This window comes from Tympanuchus pallidicinctus, unplaced genomic scaffold, assembly GCF_026119805.1.
Source record: "Tympanuchus pallidicinctus isolate F22 unplaced genomic scaffold, pur_lepc_1.0 scaffold24, whole genome shotgun sequence".
Classification (NCBI taxonomy): Eukaryota; Metazoa; Chordata; class Aves; order Galliformes; family Phasianidae; genus Tympanuchus; species Tympanuchus pallidicinctus.
In genome coordinates, this window is record NW_026294741.1 from 6,058,468 (window position 1) to 6,082,364 (window position 23,897).

Genomic DNA, 23,897 nt, shown 5'->3' on the forward strand with positions numbered 1-23,897 from the left:
TGCTGTCCGTGCTTACAGGTTCCCCTGTGTCCTTCCCTAACTGCTGATCCAATCTTTAATCTGCTTTGCAAAACACAGCTGCCCATTTGAGCATTTTAAGGTAATCTTGGCTTTCCAAATCTCACAGACAGAGCACATTTGCAGCCCAGGAACAACACTGAAGGGCAACAAAAGCAAGGAAACCCCAGCTCAGCTTCCCCCCAGGAAAAGACCAAAGTGACCAAAGCCATGAGCTGCAAGGGGAGTCCGATGGCCCCTGGGATGTGAACCCTCCATTTTACCATCCTTGTTGCAGGTGAGATTGGCAACAGTCAGCACAGCTCAGCAATTCGATGGTTTAGATGGCTAAATCAGAAACATTTAATTGTCTTCTGTTACAGTCAGAATTAAAAAGTGGCCAAAAGTGTTTGTTCAAGTGTTGGCACTCATATAAGCAGTGCCAGCCAACCTCACAACCTCCCCTCGTCCAGCTGTGTGCACAGCAGAGCCCATCCTCACCCAGCCTTCCAGGAGTCCTGACTACTGCTCCTCAGGTCTGAAACTGGACAGGAATCCACTTCATGTCACGGACACACCATCAGCCAGAGCTCATTAGACACTGAGAGCTGCAGACACACCTAAGCACAATACAACTCACTGCACCAAATAACCTGCTGTGCAAAGAAGAAATAACAGGCACGCTGTAATGCATCATTCTCCTCACTGAAACACATCTTGCTTTGGGAATCAAACTCAAAATGCAGCTACATAATGACTGTGGATTGACAACTAAGTTAATAATACACTAGAAAACTTCATAATGTTTATTAGTCTTCTGGACTAAAGCTTTTTTTTTTTTCCCAGACATTTGGAAACAGAGGACACAGAAAAGAATACAGAGTTATACATTAAACAGCTTTAAATACCATTGTCTTCCTTCCCCACAAGCCCTTAACAACTTACTTATTTACTTATTTGGGTGTTTTTCACTATTGCTGCTAACAAGATTAAAAATCCGCACTGCTCTATGTGCTAGATCAGCTTTCAAAAGACCAGAACAGTAGAAAGGTAAGCAAAAAGTGGTTGCTCAAGCAGGCACGTGAGTAGAACCCAAGGCGAAACTATCAATCAGCATTTCAAAGTATCTTCACTTGGCTCCAAAAACTATTAATCTGTGCCACCAGAATTATTTGAGATCCTTCAAATCTCAGACTGTCCCTCCAACACTCGTGTCTTCACACCAAATCAGCACATGAGGACATGGTGAATTAGACCAAGAGCCTCACAATACATGAATATTGCAGTTGCTCACAACAGGGTGATGCAGGGTGGTGGCTCATGTGACAGATCTGGGGTTGCCTTCCAAGTGACAGTCACAGAACATCAGTGATTCCAGTAATCTCTTGTCAGCATTCCACGGTAGCTGCTTGAGATGGAACAACAGAGGTGGAACAAACAGAGATGGAACAAACAGAGCTGAACATACCCCAAAGCATCTGCGATAAGAGGGCCTGACACAGGCTCCTCAAGGCTGCGATGGGTAACAAGTGTTTCTGAAATGACAAACTTTCTTGAAGTTTCTGCATGTAATGACCACCCCTCCATCTGCTATGCACCACGAAATGCTGCCTCCTAGATTTACGTCCAAGTTTGCCAACTCAGAAATGGTATTCTAATACTCTGCAATACAGAGCCCTGCAGTTGTTCCTATGTGCATGAAAATATTACTACGTTTCTTCTGCAATGTGATAATTTGCAAAGAAGGCAGAAATAATCCCAACAGATCTGTCACAATCTTTTCGAGTCTTCCAAAACAGCAGCATAAACATCCTCAACTTCATTAGTAGTTTTTAAAGTCCTTTTCTGTTATGCAGGAGATTGCTTATGGCAGACACTGTGGAAAGTCTAGAGGACACCTCAGACAGCAATGGATAGGAAACTCAAGGCAAACGACATTTGTTTCCTGATTTATGGTGGGAACAGCAACAGCTGAGGGCAAGAGATGCTGCAGCAAACCAAACCACTGCTGCACTAGCGGGGATACATCCAGAATGAGCAATGAAAATGGAAAGCAGGACTCTGGAGCAGGTTGTGACATTCAGCGATTCCATCCACATTCTTCATAGGAAGAAAGACGTTACTTCATCTTGGAAATTTTAATTAAGCTGCATACTGACTAATTTATTCAAAGAACAGTTCTGCAAGCAAGCAAGTTCTCTACTAGGGTTCTCTTTGTTATTAAAATAGTATGCTTGAAGTTCAGTAACATGAATGGGTCAGCTGGGAAATGCCAGTGGCTTCCTGTCCACCACAGGGAAAGGTTTTATCATATGGCGCAAGTTTTTTGATGAAGCTGAAGTTTTAAAAAAAAAATCAGGTCAAGGTGTCACAACCTTGCCTTCCATCATCCTCCAGCCCTCCAAAATGGTCTAAGCTTGGAGTATTAGTCAGCATTATTCCTTATGGGGAGGACAGAAAACAGCTGAAGATAAACACAGCAGTGCTTTTGTGGGGAGGAATGCTGGTGAAGTCTTCCAGCGAGGACAGCAGAGCACTGTCTCACTTATTCTGGTGGAAATGCCCACACCTACCACTGCAGTCACCTTGCATGGGACAGGGAGACCCTGCTCAGCTGAGCAACACCTGCATATCTGTCTGGTAGAGCTGCTCAGTTCAGAGACTCTTTTTTAGTTTTTTTATTCCGTTTTCATTTTTTAATTCTGCCAAAGAAGAGGAGTCAGATGTTGGGAAATGAAGCTGCAGAAAGAACGCCGCAACAGAGGGGAAAGAAAAGAAAGAATATCAGCAGTCCCAGAGCACTGGATAAAGATGTGGAATCTAGCACAGATCCAAACTCCCCGAAGTGTCAGGGATGTTCAGAGCCATCGTTTTGTATCTTGTCTGTGAATGAATGAAACCCTTCCATTCCCTTCCAAAATCACAGAATCACAGAATCGTAGGGGTTGGAAGGGACCTCCAGAGCTCATCAAGTCCAACCCCCTCCCAAAGCAGGTTCCCCACACCACGTCACACAAGTCGGTGTCCAGGCAGGTCTTGAACATCTCCAGAGAAGGAGACTCCACCACCTCCCTGGGCAGCCTGTTCCAGTGCTCCGTCACCTCACTGTAAAGAAGTTCTTGCGCACGGTTGCAGAACTTCCTGTGCTGCAATTTCCAGCCGTTTCCCCTTGTCCTGTCTCCGCTCACCACTGAAAACAGTCTGGCCTCACCACTCTGCTCCCCACACCTCAGATATTTATAGACCTGGATCAGGTCCCCTCTCAGTCTTCTCAAGGCTGAACAGACCCAGTTCTCTCAGCCTTTCCTCATAGCAGAGATGCTCCAGGCCCCTCACCATCTTCGTGGCCCTCCGCTGGACTCCTTCCAAGAGATCCCTGTCTTTTTTGTTCTGGGGAGCCCAGAACTGGACGCAGTGCTCCAGATGAGGCCTCACCAGGGCAGAGCAGAGGGGAAGGATCACCTCCCTCGACCTGCTGGCCGCGCTCTTTTCAATGCACCCCAGGATGCCACTGGCCCTTTTGGCCACAAGGGCATAGAATCATAGAATGGCCTGGGTTTAAAAGGACCACAATGATCATCTGGTTTCAACCCCCCTGCTACGTGCAGGGTCACCAACTATCAGACCAGGCTGCCCAGAGCCACATCCAGCCTGCCCTGAATGCCTCCAGGGATGGGGCATCCACAGCATCTCTGGGCAACCTGTTCCAGTGTGCCACCACCCTCTGTGTGAAAAATACTATATGGAAGGCTACGTAACTATACTTTGTAAAAGTGTTTTTAAAACTTTACCATGAAATGATTTAGCAGCAGAAGGCGTTCACCTTGTTTTGTTAACAGAACTGAACTAATAGCAAATCATTTTTTCTCTGTATCTCCTGAAGTGACTACAGAAAGCACAGCTTTTTCCTCCACCCATCAATTCCCACTGAGTGACCACAGCCCTCTCACAAAGTGCAGTGCTGGATTTTTTCCCTGCCAGTAACCTGCTCTGCAAAAACAAAACTGGCCTCAAGAAATCACCCTGAGATGAATCCACGAGTTTGCTATCCCTCAGGAGCCGGCAGCTGCAGCCCCAGCCTGCAGTTCTCCTTACAGGAAAAAAAGGAAGGAAGCAGGAAACTCAAATAAGTTTTGGAGAATGAACTTAAGCTTCTAGCAAACAATTCAAAAAATGTGGCCCCAGATACCTGTTTATTTTCTGGATTTTGTATAGCTTCCTATACCTTCATATTCTTTTACCTCTCTCCATCCCCAATAGACCGTTCTTCTCTGCAAGGGGAATAAACTGATTCCTGATTGGTATCTAGAGAGAACCAACACTTGTGTACCAGCCCAAATTGACGGCAAACTTCTTTGCAAAAGAAGCAAACAGGACGAAGCAAAAAACACCCTACGCACTTTCAATACAGAAAATGAGTTTTATCTATCTAATACACAACCATGCACGTGTGTGCACAGACATGTACTGCACACACTATCTTAGTCATGGAAGAGTTTGAAAACCATCCTCTCCATTCAAGCAGCACTCAGCTCTCCAAGCTTGGCCCAGCACCATTCCAACACCCTTCGCACACCACCTGGGAGCAACGCACGGCTGTGCTGCAGAGCTGTGCCCGGAGCTCAGTGCTGACCTTGTTGCATTTCCAGTGAAATCAACAACTGCACTTTGTTTGATTTCTGGTGGAAAAATGAGCATCTTTGAAGTCGTGCCCTTGATGTAGATTTATTTAGGCAGCAAAACATCACTTGCTACACCCAAGCGCTAAGAGAATTCGGTTTAACTGAAGAATCTTTTGTTTTTTTGCAGTTCTCCAGGTTTTAGATTACGACAAAGTTTAGAGCGAGCCTGACTGAAGGCTGATGCTCAGACTTGCTCTGAGAAGTCAGCTCCTATTTCAGTACAACACAAAGCAGTCTCAGCAGAGAACATCACGAGAACAAAACATTGAGAAAAGAGCCCTGATAGACCTCAGCTCCTTACCTCTGGAGTGTTCTTCTTGAACTCCCGACTTTGCTCGATAAGTTTCTTCCTGGACTGCTCGCTTTCATCTTGCCGGTTGGCCAATATTGTTGCTGTGGCATCGAGTTCTCTCTGTGAAGAAAAAGAGCAAAAAAAAAAAAAGGGGCTACAGTTAGAGTTGTGTTTATTACAGAAAAATAACATCATGTGTGCGTCCATCACACGGTCTGGAATAGCGAGGCGGCTGAGCTTCAGGGCAATACAGAACAAAGCATCATGCTTCCACAAAATGGGCTCCCAAATTAAGTCCAACAAAGGTCTACCACCTTTTCAATTCTATCTTGCAGCCAAAATATCACTGTTTTCCTCAAAAGCATTCATGCCTCTACCACAACATTACTCACAACAGCAGCAGTGTGCAGCACTCACACCCTAATTGCCCAAATTCAGGGAAGATTACCAATCTTCAACACATCAGGTTTATTTCTTGTCTGCAGACACTGGATTTTCCCTTTGTGAGCTTTTTGGTGAAAAAAGTTACGACTAACTCACCCATTGGCCAACCCTACACTTCAGCCTGCGGTTACGCTTCAGTCACTCTCAATGCCAAGTGACAATATATACAGTACTATGCTGCCATCACAATTCTTTCTTCCACTTAAATCTCTCCTTATTTGAATACAGAATTTTCTTTTCCTACCACTGGAATCTGTTCTTCTAAAATTATTAGGAGACATCCCTCCACTCCTCCCCGTCTCCTTTCCCAGAGATACATATAAATATACTTGAGCACCTGATGGAGCTGCGAGTGTCCCTGTTCATCAAGGGCCTTTAAGGTCCCTTCCAACTCAACGATCCTATGACATATATACACATCATCCAAGTTCTCTCCCCACCAGTTCCTTTGCTCAGGACTCTGCTTCCAGAATGCCACTGCACTGATCCAGACTCGACTGAACGTGTCACCTCTCAATGCATAAACCAACAGCACAACCTGCCCTGTCTGTCCGTCCCCTTCTTGCAATATTACCACATAACATCAAAAAAAAAAACCAAAAAAAAATCTAAATCCTCCACTCAGCTACAGACTCCATTCCCAAATAACTCAGAGTAAAGGATTGCAGTAAAAATAAAGCAGATGTTGTTAATTTTAGACGGTTGGTTACTATTCGTGGGGGCTGAATGCTGACACCTTCAGCAACGGGATGGAGATGTGTTCCATGCGACCTCACAGCCTGACCTCTGGAGGGAAGAAGTCCTTCCTGCAGCCTCCAGCTCAAAAGAATCAACTTTTTTCCCCTTTAAGTCTTTTTTTTTTTTCTTTTCTATGTATATGGACCACAGTTATCTTAATCCTTGGAAATAAGCTAAATATGACAAATGGATTTGAAGCTAGGCAGCACGCTGGAGCCAGTGACCTAAATATCGTCACTGCAAGGCTTTAAAAACACCATATTTCTGACTTTGAGGAAAAAAAAAATAGGGCAATATGTCCACCAGATCTTGGTTTGGAATTCTGTAACATATGTGAAATCTATTGCAGAAAAGTGGGAAATACTTAACAGTTGGATAAACCACATTTGAAATTCATCCCAGCTAAGTTTATGCAAGAAAAAAGAGCAACAGAAACCAATGTGGTTAAGCAGTACTATAAAGAGCAATATAACGGCTAAGCAGAAGGCTTTTAAAAAATATAAACAATCTGGTACGGCCAGCAACTTGGAAAACTATATTTAAAAAGGAAGCCCACATTTAAAGCAAAGCAAAGCAAACACTAATTGTGAAGCACGAGGGAATTTCAGCAGACCAAGGAATTCAGTGCTCGTTTTACAGTACAGAGGAACTCTACAAATGGACAAGTGGGATTCAGAGACCCACGCTTCCAGGTTTGGAGACAAGAGCAGTGTGAATATCTAGCCCTGGATGTGAGACTTGATATATAAAAAGATATGTTTTCAAGCTCTGTCATAGTTAACAAGCCCTAAATCAATATTACTTGACAAATATCCTCATTTTTGCTTCCTTGCTTGATCTCAACCACGTACTCTACAAGTCTCATTTTTTCAGTGTAAATAACAGAGGATTGCAACCCATCTGCACCACTGGACATTTCCCACACTTTGTGACAATCTTATGAGATATCCCAGTTATTGCACAAATTCAACACGGCCCATGCCTTATTTCTGCAAGCACGTGAGTATGATAAGGTAAACATCACTGACTCAGAGATCCCATCCCTGAGTACTGCAGGGCACTCAAAGGTACGTAAAATCCCCTTTCCCAGCCTTGCAGCCACAGAGTGCAAGGAGATGCAACAGCACGGAGACAGCAGTGCATTGCACAGCCCTTTGATGCAAAACAAAAATAGCAGAGCGTGTCTGAATGCCATTCTCCACTTCTTTGCTATCAGTGTCCAGTGAACCTTCTGGCCAAGAGCTGGCACTGTTCAGCCATCCCCGCAGACGCAGCCCGACGTGGAACATGCGCTGGAGGAAGCAGAACAAGCAGCACTATTCTCTTTCCCACTTCTTTCCCCTTCCCCAAAGTGCCATCAATTTAGGGCAGACAGGTGACGCTGCTTGAGCCACACAAAGCTGGAGAACTCTCTCTCCAGGGCTCCTGCCTTGTTGAGACAAATTTAGTGGGGGTGGGAGGCAGAGCAAAGAGAGGAGACAAAGTTTTAGGCACTAAGTGCAGAAGCCATTAAAAGCAACCCTCAGAAAACAAGCATTAGAAGGTTTCCTTTCACGCTGTGTATATAAAAAGAAAGAGAAAACAAAGAGGTCAATCTGCTATCTGCTGTAATAAGCCAGCTGGAAAGGAACTGCCTGCCTTCACAGCAGCCACCAGGTGCTCCACCACCCCCAGCGCAGTCCTGCTCTGCTGCCATCATCCAGAGCATGGGGCAGTGCAGGAGCACAGCACAGTGTGCACGACTCAGCTCACAGCCCACCTTTCCCCTCCTGCTCTTCATACTTAATCAGCACGCTTCAGCATCCCAGTTCCCCCAGAAGCTGCTCTACCAATCTGCCATAACAAATAACTCTGCTTCTGCTCAGGGCCAGTGTTTCTGTGCAAATTCAGAAGTTTGGGTTTTTTTGCATCCTTTCTCAGGACTGCACGTGTCGGATCTGTGACGGCTCTCAACACAACTTTTTGCAGTTTTTAATTTCCCATTGCAGGACAATTTCTCAGTGCAGTGATGACACCAAAGCAGAAGTGCCTGACCCAGCCCTGCATACCTGCAGCCTGTCTTAGGGGGATACTGCACTTCCCTAGCAGATGCATTATGCAATCTTCCCAGGTTTGTTTTCTGCAAGATGAGTTTGTGCTCTGAAGCCCTTTCTAACAAAGCCGAAGGAAAGATCAGAGTTCAGTGAGAGCACAGAACTGCTGCTCTCCCACCTTACGAACAAATGAAAACCTGCAAGCATGAAATAAACTTGTTTCTTAAGAAGCATTCCGCCACTTGGCAAAATGATGCAACTACCTTTCGCACGCAGAATTAGCTAGGAAATTTCAATAAACACATTTTATTTCCGCGTACTCAAGTAACTTGATTCCCAGGCAGCTTTTAAACGAGCTTTAACTGGAACAAATTCTGCGCTCTGTGCAGTATTTCTGGACTGCGAGTCAATGCGTGTGTGGCCTCTGCATGAAGCAGAGAGGGAACAAAAGCAGAGGTGCCAATGGAGCTCATCGATAAGGTGCCTTAAAAGAGAGAGAGATGTAAGAAAGTTTCTTGTGGCTTTGCTCAGGCTTTGCTCAGGCTGACACCAGCCCCTACCGCAAACACAGGGGAAAGCCTATCAGAAAGTCTTGCAAGAGGGGAAAGTTAGTGCTGGCTTTTCAAAGGGAGCTGCTATGGACTCAGACCAGTTGCACCAGCAACAAAACCACAGTGACAGGAGCAGCACAGCACTGTGCCATTTTTTCAGGTACACCTTTAACTCTGAGCTTTGTTAAAATGCAAACAACTGCCCAGAGCTGTGAACACCCCAGTACCAAAGGACTGTAGGATCTATTGAATGAACCTTTCCTCCTGCTCAGGAATAACAAAACACTGGATATTCATTCCAAGATGCACTTCTCACCCTCTGGCACTGTTCATTCCCTTTCCATCCGGCTCAGCACATGGTGCCCCCAGGCTGTACCTGCACTGCAGGGCCTCATTTGTCACCTCCATCATGCTGCCCCCAAAAATAGGCCTCCGTGGCGCTGCCATCATACTGCTCCTACAAAGAGGTGTCGGTGGGCGCTGCCATCACGCTGCTCCCAGCACCAACCCTCAGACATCACCACTGTTGTGCTGCTCCCAGTAACAGGCTCCATGTTCACTCGCAGTGCTCCAGCCCTGCTCTGAGGCTCCTTGTCTTCTCACGTGTCTCAGCTGTCCCTGTTTCCCTTCCCACCTACTCTCACCCATCGCTATCACCCAGTAGCAAGCATGCCCTTAATATGCCAGGCAATGCAAACTCCGAGTTGGGGTCACTGAGACCCCACAGCCTTGCTCTCTCCGCATCCCCCCGCCTGCTCCCCCCACGCTCTCTGGAAGGGCTCCCACACACAGATGCTCTGTGCCCGCACCGTAATGCTGTGAAACCACCACCTTCCATTACCTCACCTTGTCGTTTGGTTTCAAAACCTGGCAAAAGAAAACCTGTCAGCAAACCCACTCCATCAGTTACTTAACACTCCGCTAGGTCCCGCGTTTCAGTTGACTGCAGTCTCTAAGGACAGGAGTTTCCTGACCAGAAAGCGCAGCCGTTTGCTGGGGAGCCATTTGCTCCGCTGCCTTGGAGGATGCAGCACGGCCCCGTTCCAGCTCCCATCCTGCTGGAAGTGCAAACTGCTTCTTTCAAAAGCTGCAGTGAAAAAGGCCAAACAGAAAAAGTAACAAATTGATTTAAAGGTGGCTGCAGTCAGACTTCCCAGAAGGTACTTTTGGGAGCAATCTGCTGATCTGCTGGCCAGCCCTGGCCGTACAGAGTTCAGCTCCAGCTCACACCACAGCGCTGCACGCACTGCTGGTGGCCTTCCAGGGGAGGGAATTCGTTAGCTGATTGCATTGGCTAATTATTTTGCAAGGAAAAAAAAAAAAAAAAGCCTAGGCTTCAAACTTGTTATTTCATAGCAACTACAGGGTGCTGGGGAACCAAAGGGCATCATCTTCTGCCAAATAAACTACAAGAAACCAAAGAAAACCCACTTTGCCCAGACCCAGCAATAAGACATATCTGCCCAACCTTCTGTTGTGGAGGTTGATCCTGAGCTGAGGAAGACAGTCCATGCTCTTGTGCTCAGTCTCACCGCTCTACAGACCAGCCCCTCTTAATAATAAATAAATAATAACTAATTACAAACTGCTTAATGCACTCCTCTCATCTGTTTCAACTAACTACTGCAGCAGCACCATTCAGGTGGAGGGATTTGCACTGCCATCTTGTAGCAGAATGCCTCCACAACTTCAGTTTATGTCCCATCTCCACCTAAGATTCACGAGTTACCCAAACTAATTCTTCTGACCACCAATGAAAGCAAAATGCAGTATTAAAAGAGCAGCTCAAATAACGAAACATTCAGCCCTGTATCCAAGCTCTGCTACATCATTTAAAGTATTTGGTTACTCCTCTTTTCAGCCTAAGCTTTGCTAGCAAATGAAGCATGACCGTCCTTTAAGCAAGACACACACACTGTAACACACATTGGGATTTATAAGTTGCTCCAAAGGCCGCCACTAATAAATCAATAATGCTCACACACACAGCCTCGTTTCATTGTGAGTTCTGGGTCCTTATTTAAAAGAAATAAGCTCAATGGTTTTTTTTTTTCTTTTGTTTTGTGTTTGTTTTATTCTAAATGAAAACAAACTCACTGCTCAGACTTTATTTAACTTCACCCAAACCCTCACTACACTATAATTTAGAACAAGATGTCACAATTGTTTTTCCTTTGATGACATTTTATTCTTGGAAGGCTTTTAACATGGTTAACCATTGAGGACAGACCAACTGTCTGCCCCCAAATCCATCACAGCAGTCACTCCACAATCCTTCAGTCTCCAAATGCAATCACCAATCTCAAAGCTACTTAAGCTGTTTCTTAATGTAAAATATGGACAATAATCACTGGACATAAAATATTTACCAACGAAAGAACGAGCACACACTGAAGAAGAAACCTAAAATATTTTGAAACCACATTCCAGCAGGAGAGAATCACTGCAGCCTTGAGCTAACCAACCTGCTGACTTCCTTCTGATGTTGGATGCAGCAGAAGAGGCACAGCGGGTGAATGAACTGCTATACCTTGTGTACCACAGAACAGTTTGGAAAGATGGAATAGAAGACCTCAACAGCAGACGTGCACTAGGGAAAGCCTACAAAGCATCTTGGAATTACTGTCTGGTTACCCCCTCCTGGAAGGCTCTCCCTCCTTGCACTGAGGGAAGGACACATTCAGACACATTCAGGTCCTTCACAGCCTGCCTGTCCTGCAGAAGAGCTGTGCACCCAGACTCACAGCACAGCTGCACAGGCAGACAGACACCGGGACAGGACAGCGAGTGCAGTGCTTCTCAGAGGAAGCTGGATGGGGAACTTCTATTAAGAAATCAGCAGTAAAAAAAAAATAAAAAAAATAAAAATTAAAAAAAAAAAAAACATCAGAAGAAAATTACTGGCAAATGAAATTGTTGTTTGATAAACAATTTGAGCAGGAAGAGTATTTGGCAGAGGGTTTTCAGAGAACGGTCCTTGACTCCTGACTAACACGCTTCCTCCCTTGGTCTGAGTTTGTTGACTTTCTGGGCACACTGCAAGGTTTATGCATTTTCCCATGATGGGAAAAATACGGCATTTTTGTGAAGCCGCCTGTGAATGCAATTGGTGGATGTTTTCTAAAAAATTACAGATATAAATAGGAAACAAGAAAGCAACATTTTCTTTATTTAGATGTTCGCTACTATTGAAGTTCCACTTACAATCTTAGTATTCTTTCACATCTAAATTCCCAATAATGGCTCAGCTTGCTATGACAATACACGACTTTATGTTTAGCTTCTAATACCACAGCAAATGCTACATAATTTGGACAGTAAAAAAGAATGCGATGCCTTTACAGCTTTTAATCTCTGATCTGGTCCCTGACAGTTCAGCACAAGCAGCACGCTTTATGCACAACTTGGATCAGACTGCAGAACGCCCTTCCTGGCGAGGTGTTTCCCAACAACACATTGCACGGCTTGGTTAAGCTCATTTTCTGTGGCATGAAAAGGAAAATAGCAGAATTGACTCACAGAGTAAAATTAGCTGATGTACAGTCACAGGGAGGTTGGACTGAGGTGACAGCACGCGGAGCAGCACCCCACAAAGAATAGCGTGCTCTGTGTTAAACGGTGTTGGAGCTGATTTAGAAGCAGAAGCACTCTTCTCATTACTGTATTTTTAACACAGACTGCTGATTTTTTTTAGATCAACATTTCTGGTAACGTTCCCTAAAGTGCACATATATATATACACACACATGTATATATAATACTGGCCTTCTAGATCATGCATTAACAGTCACACACAGAATATTCTTAAACACTGCAAACCTGACATCCTCCAGCACTGAGGAACAGTGAAAGTTCCAGGCCTCCCAGGATGAACACTGAGCCAAGGGCAGCCCACGTCTGCTCGCTCCATCAACACAACTCAGGTGTGCAGTACAACCTAAAAACCTTTGAACCTGAATATAGATATATATATACACACTTGGTGATAATTTATATAATTCCACCACTATTCACTGTGACAAAATCACAGTAAAATGAGGATTGCTATGAAAACAACAGATTAAGCTGCAGTGCCACTGTCAGCTTTGCTGTGACACGCTGTCACTAAAAGTCCTTAATTTTGGTTATCAAATACAATTTCAGCTCCTTGCACTTCAGAGCACTAAAAACAATTCTGTGTAAACTGTGTGTTTACAATCCTTCAGTAAAGAATGCAGCTGCCTCAATCAATGCTGATTGTCTGTTAATTAGTTCAGTTTTAGAAGCTGATGGAACAGATTACTTCATTCCCTTCCCACGCACAGAGAAAACTCTACAAATAGAATTATCTGCAATACAGCAATTTTTGCTCCCCAGCAGTTTCAGGAGGTAGATGATGTGCTCAGGACAGAAGTGCTCTCTCTACCAAGATGTTTCACTTCGGATCTTCTCTAGGCATTCTCTCATACAGACTTTCCGTTCATATATATATCCTGGAAGTGAAGTAAACAGCAACGCTTCCAGACACGGTGGGACCACATCCCCTCTGTTTTGCAGAGTCTGAAACCATGCCTGAAGTTATCCCAAGTCCTCCAGAAAAAGCAGTCAGAATTTGCTGTGCATGTGATGTATGTAATCATGTATATGCTGTATGTCATCGGCAATGCATCCTCAAATGGAAAACAGCATTCAAATACTGGATGCACAGCAGCAAGCTGAAGGTTTGCACTGACTGATCTGAAGCTGTTATTGCCATCTGCCTCTATGGTCTCATTCTCCTTAAACTAGAGACTCTTGAAGAAGAGACACATTTTAATGCTCATATGTGCACAAGAGTGTTGGACACTCTCCCCCCAGTGCCAGAAAACACTTCTGTTGAAAAAAATGATGAAATAGTGTAAGGCTCTGGGCCTGGCCATCAGGAATGATCCTAAATGCCTCTTCGGAGATGATATGTGTTGAATAATAGCAATTTCGGTTTGAGATCGGCTTTCTTCCTCCCATAGTTTAAGAGAGAAAGAAAAGGATCTGTGTGATTAGGAAAAAGGTTTTGGTCGAAGAACCAAATGTTTTGGTCCATGTATTTAAAACACAACCCATTTCTGATATGATCAGAAGGTCTAACTACTCAGCTTATAACAGAAGAAGCAAGTGGACAAATACCAGGTCCCACAAAACCATGGAGATACCAGCCCATAGGAGCTGGATTCCTGACAGTGCATCTGGCTGAGCAACACAAAGTCTGAACCGAATAAAACCACATTGACACCTACAGATGCCAGCTTCAACAGCAGCATCACAGAGAGCCTAAAACCTCTTCATGCTTTTCAGAGTTCAATATAGAAAACATACAGAAGCTTTATTTTTGCGTTATTATGGAGACAGGCATTCAAAAGAGATCACTGAAAACATCTTGCAGGAAATTCTCTGGAGCCACAGAAACAGCACCAGAGGAGGAAAAAGTTTTGGAAATGGCACTCACCTCCTTAAAGATGTTGACCTGAACTACAAGGGAACCAAGATTGAAAGCCACTCTGCTGAAGCCTCATTTTTTCAGTTATCGTCTTCCAGTTAACTTCAGCTAAATTATCTTTCCACAGTTCCATCTGCTCAAACCCACTGCATGTTTATTCTTCATTCCTGCCTCTCCACTTCTCTTGAGTTATCCAGGCAGAATACAGTTCTGCCTTTCCCAATCCCTTTTCGAATCCAAATTCTCAACCCAGAATAAACATGGAGGGGTTATTTTTGGTTGGTTTGTTTGTTAAATCAGTTTTACCTTGGCATTGCTTTGGGATTCATTTATTTCAGACACGTTCAGCAAGCTTCATTACCCAACCCCTGATTCCAACAGCACACAAACCACCTTTGCTAAAATTCTGGCACCAAAGGCTGCATTCAGCAACACAGCCTCAATGACAGCCACAACACTCAGCCACTGCTCTGGCTCTCCTGTCCTGTCTGGAGCAGACCCAGGACCCTGGGAAGTCTCCCCCTGGAAATAGTGCCATTCTGCTGTTGTAACATCTGAGTTGCATCCTTTCCCACAGCAGGGTGAGATGCTTGCCTGCTGCTGGCTCTGTGCAGGCTGGACCTCAGGCTCCACTGCCACCAGTCCCAGATCTCACACGAATACTGAATTCCCATCAGAAGAGACTGAGCTGAAAAGGAACTGCTGCCTGCTGTTTGATACACTGCTGCAACTTAAGCATCACTTCTATGTCCCCAGAATTATTTCCCACCACATCTCTAGTTATACTGGAACTATGAATCAGCCTTTAGTTCTTCTGCTTTGTCTGCAGTAATACAGAGGATTCTGCAGATGCAGAAGGAAATCACCAAAGGACTTGCTAAGCCCTCCTCGATCTCCATCTTCAGAGGATGCACGCTTTGCAGCCAGCTGTGGGATGAACTCAAGAACTACGAGAAACATTTGGGAAAAGTCCATACATGCTTTGTCAACTAATTTGGGGTACCACCATTAAGTGACAAGGCAAAACAGTCACTTAACGTTTTTTCTTATTTTTGTGCAAAAACTCCCTTGTTCCCTTCTCTTTCACACCTTGTATTCCAGACGTTGCTGGACAGACACACTGACCATTGGAAATAAACTGGGAGAGTAAAGGGCCCTACATCATGGGGCTACAAATCATGCTTTCAAAGTACAGTTTCTTCTGTATTTCTGTCTATACAGTAACGTGGGGAACAAAGGCAACCAACAACAGAGCCAGAAACTGAGCCAAAGCAAAGACTGGGCACCAGGTCTGTCCAACCACCACGCTGCAGAGAGGCTGTCTGGGGGAGCAGTGCTTCTTTTCTCCCCTTCTTTTGGAACTCCTCCTGTGTACCTTAACCTGATGCTTTAATCCAGCCCTTGGTGGGCAAGGAATAAGCCCACCTCTGCACTACTGACTGAATAGGTCCTAATAGTGTCTGTCTGACTAATAGTGTCCTAAATAGGACCAAAACAAGAATGACAAAACTCCACATTACTTTCATCACAGTGCAGAATGGTATTTGCATAATGGATTCAGCCTGGAGTGAGTCTGGACTGTCGGGGCCAGTGAACCTGAGGTAACCCTCCATTGCTTATTTACTGCATCTCTAAAGCATTTCGGATTCCAAGCTGAATATATATTTCACACTGTACCAAAACTTTTAAATATCCACATGAAGATTTCATTTTTATAGGCAATAAACATTAAATCTAAAGGACTGGAACATAAAAAGTGTTTTAATACCATATAAATCACCTTTCCCTAGACAGAATAAATCTCTGAAGGTTTTAAGGACTGCAATATAAATTTTTATGGCAAATTATCTACATAGAAATTATCTGCATGAGATGCACTTTCACTTCTCTTTCTCATTTACATAGTGCTGACAATCTTTTCAATCATGACATCCAATCCAATTTGGGAAGTCCAGAACACAATGCACAGAAATGCCAGCCGAACACTGGCGGCTTCCTCCTCTTCTTCATCAACATTTTTCTGCCTCTGCTCTCTATCAAATACAGAAGCTCACCATAGCAGATAACAACACTAACATATGAAAACTGAGGCTTAGATGAACAGCTACATCCTTTTTCAAAAGAATTTTCTGGCTTTCTAACACAGAGCCCCAAAGCAGGCATGGGCTCACTTCATCTTGCCTGTGGGAATCCTCTGAAGCAAAAAGGCAAGAAGAACCTTAGTGGGGAGGTTTTGGACAGCAGAGCAGTAGCCAAAACTGCTCCTCAAGGAGCTCAGAGTAGACATTTGCACTGCCTTCTCAGCACAGGACAGCACTGAGAAGTCACGATGGCTGGACTTTCCTCCATCCCTGGGGGTTGCCAGTGTCCTGCTCAGACAAAGCCACAGCAGAGCTGCGACCTGGAGGACAGACCCAGCCCCACATCAGGACATCAGACTACAGACGTGTCCCCAAACCAGCCTCCCTGCAACGCCGTGAGTCTTTTTTCCACGCAGCCAGTTTCAGATGTCTCTAAATGAGAAGAATCATAAGGAGATGACATCCTTGGCCAGATTTTTTAAAGGCTCAGGCTTCCAACCAAACAGTTAATAACTATGGAAGGGGAGAAGATGATTATTACCCACGCTGAGACAACAGGTGATCACTCCTGAAAGCTTCTGCCTCGGCCTGTCGGCATAAATACTTCCTCATAACTAAAGCAGAAACACACACAAGATGTTCAGTAACCAGGGATCCAAAGCACACACCGCAGAGGCACGGTACTCAGTACTCCACTGCTACCAAAATTATTTGCCATCTCATTACAGTGAAGATATGCTGACAAGGATTCTCATGGAAAGAACTGGCTTTTGGAGCTCCTGGCGGAGTCAACTCTGAGGGGTTCTGGCACCTCATCGAATCATAGACACAACACTGAACTACGTGAAGAGCAGCAAAGCCGCAAGGAAAAAATAAAAAGTAGGAAGTTTGCAAAAAAGAGGTAACTCTAACTGCGTTAGTTCCAGCCTGTATTTCCCTTACAAAATATTTTCAGGACATCTGTACCACCAATCAAATTAAGATAAAGCAGCAGGGGAAGAAACACAAATTGGTTCCCAGACGGCTTCCTATGCTTCAAAGGTATTTATTTAATAAGTGCCACGTATGGATGAAATGAGATCATCAGCCCAGTCATAAGATGGCTCTCCAAATTCTTAATGAAATCTTGCACTTTGTGATTTAAAGAGTGATCACCTGCTCACATTGACTCCAGAAAGCACATGCAGCAAGCCTGGCTGCCAGAATGCCCCAAGAACTGGAGGGTTTGAGCTCACAGTGTGAGGGGGGGAGGAAAAAGAGCACTGACATGTATGAAACGTAGCAACTCACAAAAGAAAAAAATTACAGGGTCATTTCCCAGACACAGATTTTTGGCCAATGAAATGAGGTATTTGCTTTCTATCTGATGAAGGAGTGAAGTGACATAAAGCTTTCTTCCATATGATTTCACAAGCTTTTATTACTTTCCTGAATTATCATTGAATCTAGAGGACAGAATATTATTTTCCTTTGAAATACCAGGTTGTTGCTAGCCTTCCCACTTCTCCAATCCATAAAACCTATTAACATTTTCATAATTAATGCTAATACTTGAGAAAAAAAGCCATTGTGTTAAGAAATGCTTTAACGAGATCAAGAAGGAAAACAAGTGCTTCTCAAACTGTACATAATTTATTTTGCTACATGAATATTTCTTCCACAGAAAACCAAGCCGGGACTAATATCCCTGTGTGCCAGCACTCCTCATATTCAGCTTTCTGCTCTCTTTCCCAATGCAGCCTTGCTATGAAGATGGCCTCACCAGGCTCACAACACTGCGCCCTGCGTGCAGACGAGCACAATGCATGGGAGCAAGAACCAGGATTCCCCTTTAAGTCAGGGTGATGAACTTCGTAATACTGGAGCCGGGACACACTGAACTGGAAAATTTGAGTCAAGTTGCAACTGTTTTTCCAAACAGATCATCAAAGAATATCCAGCCCTAAAGTCAGAGCAGCCCAACTATGCATTTTATAGAACACTTATCTATGAATCAGCAGATCACAAACATGAAGCCCAGACATTCTTCCCACTCCAGCCTTGAGTCATCCCATTAGGAGAACCAAAAAAGAATTTGTTGAAAAACTTTTTCCTGGTATTTTTCAGGAGAAAGAAAGGGTTAAAAAAAAAAGAAGACTAAAACAATAAGGAAACAGCAATCATGAAACTAACAAACACAGACATTCGAACAGGAAGAAGCTGAGGCCTGAAATGCCAAAGCAAACCATGCTGGATGCGGGGGGCATCTTCAAAATAAGTAAAGAATCATAGAGAATCATTCTGGCTGATCATAGAGAATCATTCTGGCTGAAAGGACCCCTCAGACCCCAAGTCCGACCCCAGCCCACCCACCGTGCCCACCGACCACATCCCCACAGCTCTGCAGCACTTCCAGGGATGGAGATCCCCCCCTCGCTGGGCAGCTGAGCCACTGCATCACCGCTCTTTCGGAGAAGAAATTGTTCCTAATATGAAACCTGAACTACCTTTAAGGAAGTTTGAGATTACAGACAAATCCCCTACATAAGACATCCAATCAAAAGGCAAGTAAATTCCTCAGAAAAATCAACCCTTCTGTAGAAGAAATGGGTGATGAAGAGAAATTTGGGAATTTCTGTCAGCTGCGCCCTTCAAGCGGAGCTGGAAAGCAGCACAAGCAGAAGCTGCACCTGACAGGCTTGACTCCATCCCTCCAGTCACCAAAACCCACCCCAGCAGCAGCAAACCAGCCAGGGAAAACCATCTAATTCAGGCAGCAATAATCCACAAGCCGTTGTACATCCTGCTGTCATCCGGTGACAGGAGAAGACGGCGCTCAGCACTTCGGGAACTGAATCGCTGCCGTTTACTAAATTATGGTTTTGCTATTATAAGTTCTAGTCATCTGTACTCAAATATTACAGCAGAATAATGCAAACCCACACTGCCCACAGGCACCAGCCGAGAGCCGTCCCCAGCTCACCCCAAGCGTGGGGATGAGGGCCGTGTCACAGGGTACAGACTGCAGGGTGGGCGACACCGGTACCGACGGACGTGACAGAACTTCAGCCTTGGCACTTTCTTCAATTACTTGCCCAAAAATGATGTGGTTCTCTGGGGAGAACTGTAATCCAAAGCCTTAACCACAAGGCCTTTCTGGATGGTACGAACAAGACCGTACCATTTGCTGTTAAGCTTAATGAGCTCCGCCACAGCTACACGCAAACCTCAGATAAATCTGTAAAACAAAATCTTTTGCTTCTGGGCATGGGTCAGTTATAGTTAATTGACTTTTTCAGACTTCAGCCCCTGGAATGCCTCAGCTACAAAGCTGAAGAGATGGAGATATGCGCCATATATATAAATGTGCTGTCAGAGGACTCTGTTACTCAAGGCTTCAAACACTTTGCCCCATGGCAAAGATACTTATTCTTTTACTTCATCCCACGTTCCTCATAAAGGTCTTTGGGGACATCAAGATCCAGATGGGTTACCATGTTACTTCTGGGCAACTCGTCTGGCTTGGCTCAACCATATGATCAAGCCGCATTATTTCCCTTCAAGCATATACAGCAACATTTCCTCAAGCTGACATTCTCCTGCATGCATCAGCTAGAAGGCAACATCCTCTGGTTGTGATGAATAAATCAAACGCCCCATCCCTTACAAACCAGGTACTTTCTGTGCTTCCCACAGCATCACAGACCCAGCAAAAGCCTCCTACAAACCTTCCTGGCACAGGTTACGTATTTTTGGATTCAATGCTCTTGCTAAGATTCAGTTTAGTACTTTAAAAACGTGTACTCATCCAAAGGAAATCTGAGTTTGGTAAGATACGCTCTGCCTTCATGTGCAGCTGGCTGTGAGAGCCCAGGGCAGGCTCAACCCTAGATGGCACTGCTCATCGCTTGCTGGCACGCTGCACGCGGGGAACTGCGCCAAGGAACGCGTTCATCCCATCACAAATTATGCATTCAAAGGTATACATTAAGACCTCAGCCACCCTGTATGAGGGCAAGGAACCTGCAAGGTCCCAGGAAGCGGCGTGGGACGGCAGGCTGTGCTCACACCGCCATCACCCACCTGCACGAACCAAGGGTGGCAGCGGGGCAACTCGTGCTTCAATCCCATACAATTCCCCTGGTGTGGGGCTGCCCCTGGGGAGCAGTCTGAGTTTGATGCATCGCTCTACAGAGTGAATAAAGTCCCACGTTGTTTTCTCAAGAAATCCACTGAAACCACCACAAAAAAAAAAAAAAAAAAAAAAAAAAGATGCCAGCAAGCTATGATACGAGAGATAGCAGAAACACAGCTGTTCTGCAGCAGAAGGTGCTGGATTGGATTTCTGAACATTTTTGCTCAAATATAAGTTAGAATTGCATATCAAACTTGCTGATGAAGTGTTAAACAAGATTTGATAATGGCTATTTTCAGAATGCCCTACAGTGTCTGGTGCTCTTTAGTTAACATGGTCTAAATACCAATTCCCCCCTATCTCCTTCCCACCCTGCTCCCAACCCCCCCCAACCCCCTTTTTTTTGTTTTTTTTTTAATAATATCTGCTCACATCTGTACAGCAGCAAAGGATTTCACAATTTCAGGACAGACTCTGGGGTTCTCATTATTTTCTACAGAAAACTCTGAAGTAGGAACAAAGGAGACCTCTCCTGCTGCTGCCCCAGACAGAGCTGACTCCGCTGCCAAGCAGAGCTCTGCCCTCTGATTTTAACAAGCCCCTTGCAGGTCTGCACCTGAAATCGTTGTGCATTTCAGGCAGCAGCACAAGCAGCATCCCAGCGCCCCGGATGAAAAGAGATGGAATTTATTGTTCTCCATCACATGCAAAAATTGAGAACAGGACCTCACCACTACGCTTTTTATAACCTGGTGTGTTGTGAAACTGTCACAGATTATTAAAATTTCAGATTGATTTGATAATAGTTTTGACATACAAACATAGGTACGTTTTTGTTTCCAGAAGATCTGAAATGACAAATCAACCCACTGTCAGCTTATAGTCTTCCCTATCTACTCCAATTTATTTACCTGTTTCTACTGTCTGCAACCCTAAACCCGGGGAACAACACCTGCAAACAGAAGGCAACACATCCTGTTAGGAAGGCCATTGGGAATCCCCTCTTTCAATTTCTTGGCCATCTTTCCCTCTGCATCCCAACATTACCCATTAGCAAGCTTCGTTTCCAGCCAGCAACAGAAGCTGGTAAGGAAAATGTGCTCATTACTACTCCATTTCTACACCAGGTTTAGCACATCAGGATGTTTCAGATGTCAAATTTGAGAGAGAATTCAAAATTTCATTGAGTCCTTTTAAAGGTTTCCAGCCATGAAAGGTGGACATCAAATAGTTTCGACAGTAATCAAATTTGGCAGGGAAATAATATGAGGTTGATAACTGGCATGAAATTTAAGAACTGAGAATTATGAATTTAAGAGAATTTAAGTCTGAGAATTATGGTAAAGCTCTACAAAGCTGAATGCCATATTCTATGGAATAAGAGAAATCGGAGTTAAAGTTCTTCCAAATTTAAGTTGGATATCAGAGGGAAGTTCTTTACTATCAGAGTGGTGAGGTGCTGGAAAAAGGCAGCCCAGAAAGGCTGTGGATGCCCCGTGCATCCCTGGAGGTGTTCAAGGCCAGGCTGGATGGGGCCCTGGGCAGCCTGGGCTGCTATCAGCTATGGAGGTTGGTGGCCCTGCCTGCAGCAGGGGGGTTGGAGCTCGGCGATCCTTGAGGTCCCTTCCAACCCAAGCCGTTCTATGAACCAAGGAATACAGTAAAGAGGAAAGCAAAGAGCTAAGGACAGGTTTCCAAGGTTTTCAGCTTGCATAGAAGAAACAGTGAGAGAAAAGGTATCTTTAAAACAAAAAAAAAAGAAAAAAAAAAAAAAGAAAAAAGAGGCGATACACATTGCCTTGCAGGAAATCCTGCTAGATAACATCTGCTATACAAAACTGGGATTTTTCAGAGCAATGAAATAATTTGCATAGGTTGTCTTAAAGAAAGAGAGCCACTGAAAGCAGTGATATTATCCCACCCAGCCCAGTGTGCTCTGGGGAGGTAGGAAGAACAACAAAAAAAGACCGCTGTAACTTACAAATTATCTATCTATTTTATTTTTAATACCTAATACTTCATGTTCCAATGTAAGAATGTATGAAGTTTAAGCCACAAAAGATAAAGAGAAGTTGGGAAACCTGTTTACATTTTTGCCTTTGCACAATCTCGTGCGTTAGCAGGCCAGCAATAGTAACGAAAGTAACTCGTCACAAACAGCTCCAGCCTGCCAGCAACGAAAATTAATGGGAAGGCACGGATTTTCTTTTGATGTTGGAAAGACTCCAGTAAAAACTGGTTTGTACATGGGAACATGGTGTCAGACTAGAAGAGAATCAGCTTGTCTGACTTGTGGTTTTCTTGACAACATTCATCTTCTCTTGGCCTGATAGAGAGCAATTAGTGCTTGTCAGTTGAATCATGTGTTATTAAGATCATTCAGGCATTTTTTAATTATGATTACCTAAACAGACAGCAAAAGAAATTCTCAAGCAACTTTAACAATCTACTTCCTTTTCAGATGCTTCCAAGTCTTTCTTCCTTTCATGTTCTAAAAGTAATGTTTAATATTTTACCTGCAAAAACCCTTCGTGCATTTTCCATTTTAACACATTTGCCAAAAGAAAAAAAAAGCACCGCAGCCCCAAATCCATGCTCTATCACTTCATCGGATGCTGTCTACTAATTTTTTTTCCCCAGTTTAAAAGCAGATCAGACTTCAGTACACCCAGTAAGCTGCCCAATATGCCAAGACTTGTTTTAAAACATCTGAAACAATGCCTCACGAGTTCGTAAGGAGAAGGCGCTCCTGCTGCATACTGCTTTCTTTCACCATCACAGATTCAGAATGGGGATATGCACAGTGTCAGGAATGACATCATCTCTGGGTGTTGTTTGAAACTCCTCCCCAAATAAAAAAATGGTTCCTTATCACCGACTTGGACAATTTTTCCCACTGAAAAGAAAGCTAAAAGCAAGGCAAGACCAGACAAAAAGTTTCTAGTTATTTAAATTCCAGATATCAGAGTAATTGGGTTTTACAGACCTCGCACGGGTGAGATCAGGATAGCTCTTTAGTTTGATGCTTAGGATGAGAATACCACTTCTAGAGCAATACCATTGTTTCTCCCCTTTGGCATTTCTCCCTTCTCTTTATCAGGGGATTTTGCAAGTTTCTATATTAGCATTTCCTTTTTTTCCTGCTCGCTATAAACCTTGGCCCACAGAATTTGCAAGCTCTCCCTGCTCGAGCATCTGCTCCATGCAAGGGCAGCCAAAGGCTGCAAGTACCTCCGGGAATGGGGAAAGCAAGGTCCTGTTCTGCAAAAACACCCCATCCCTGGGAGCCCAGCAGCCATTCCCTGAGCTCTGCACTTACACTGCAGATGCAACAGAAGCTCACTGCAAAGGAACACACATTTCAAAACAAACAGTAAATATTTAGCGTGCGCTTTGATTTTAATAGGCATCAAACCCTTCCTCCTAAAATGAATGATATTCAAGTATCTATTACCAATTCCCAGGAGCACACCTAATGAAGGATCCTTGAGGAGTTTTCTTTTTGGAGGGGAT

At 44.3% G+C, this 23,897-nt stretch overlaps 1 protein-coding gene across 6 annotated transcripts in view; it reads right to left on the bottom strand.

Annotated features, from left to right (window-relative positions):
* The window catches only part of CUX1 (cut like homeobox 1), a 226,429-nt gene that overhangs the window by 179,968 nt on the left and 22,564 nt on the right, over positions 1–23,897 (bottom strand). For all 6 annotated transcript variants that reach the window (XM_052688845.1, XM_052688843.1, XM_052688844.1 and 3 more), the window contains exon 2: positions 4,981–5,091. In XM_052688845.1, the coding sequence (XP_052544805.1) occupies positions 4,981–5,091 (111 nt within the window). The remainder of the gene's footprint in view (positions 1–4,980; positions 5,092–23,897) is intronic.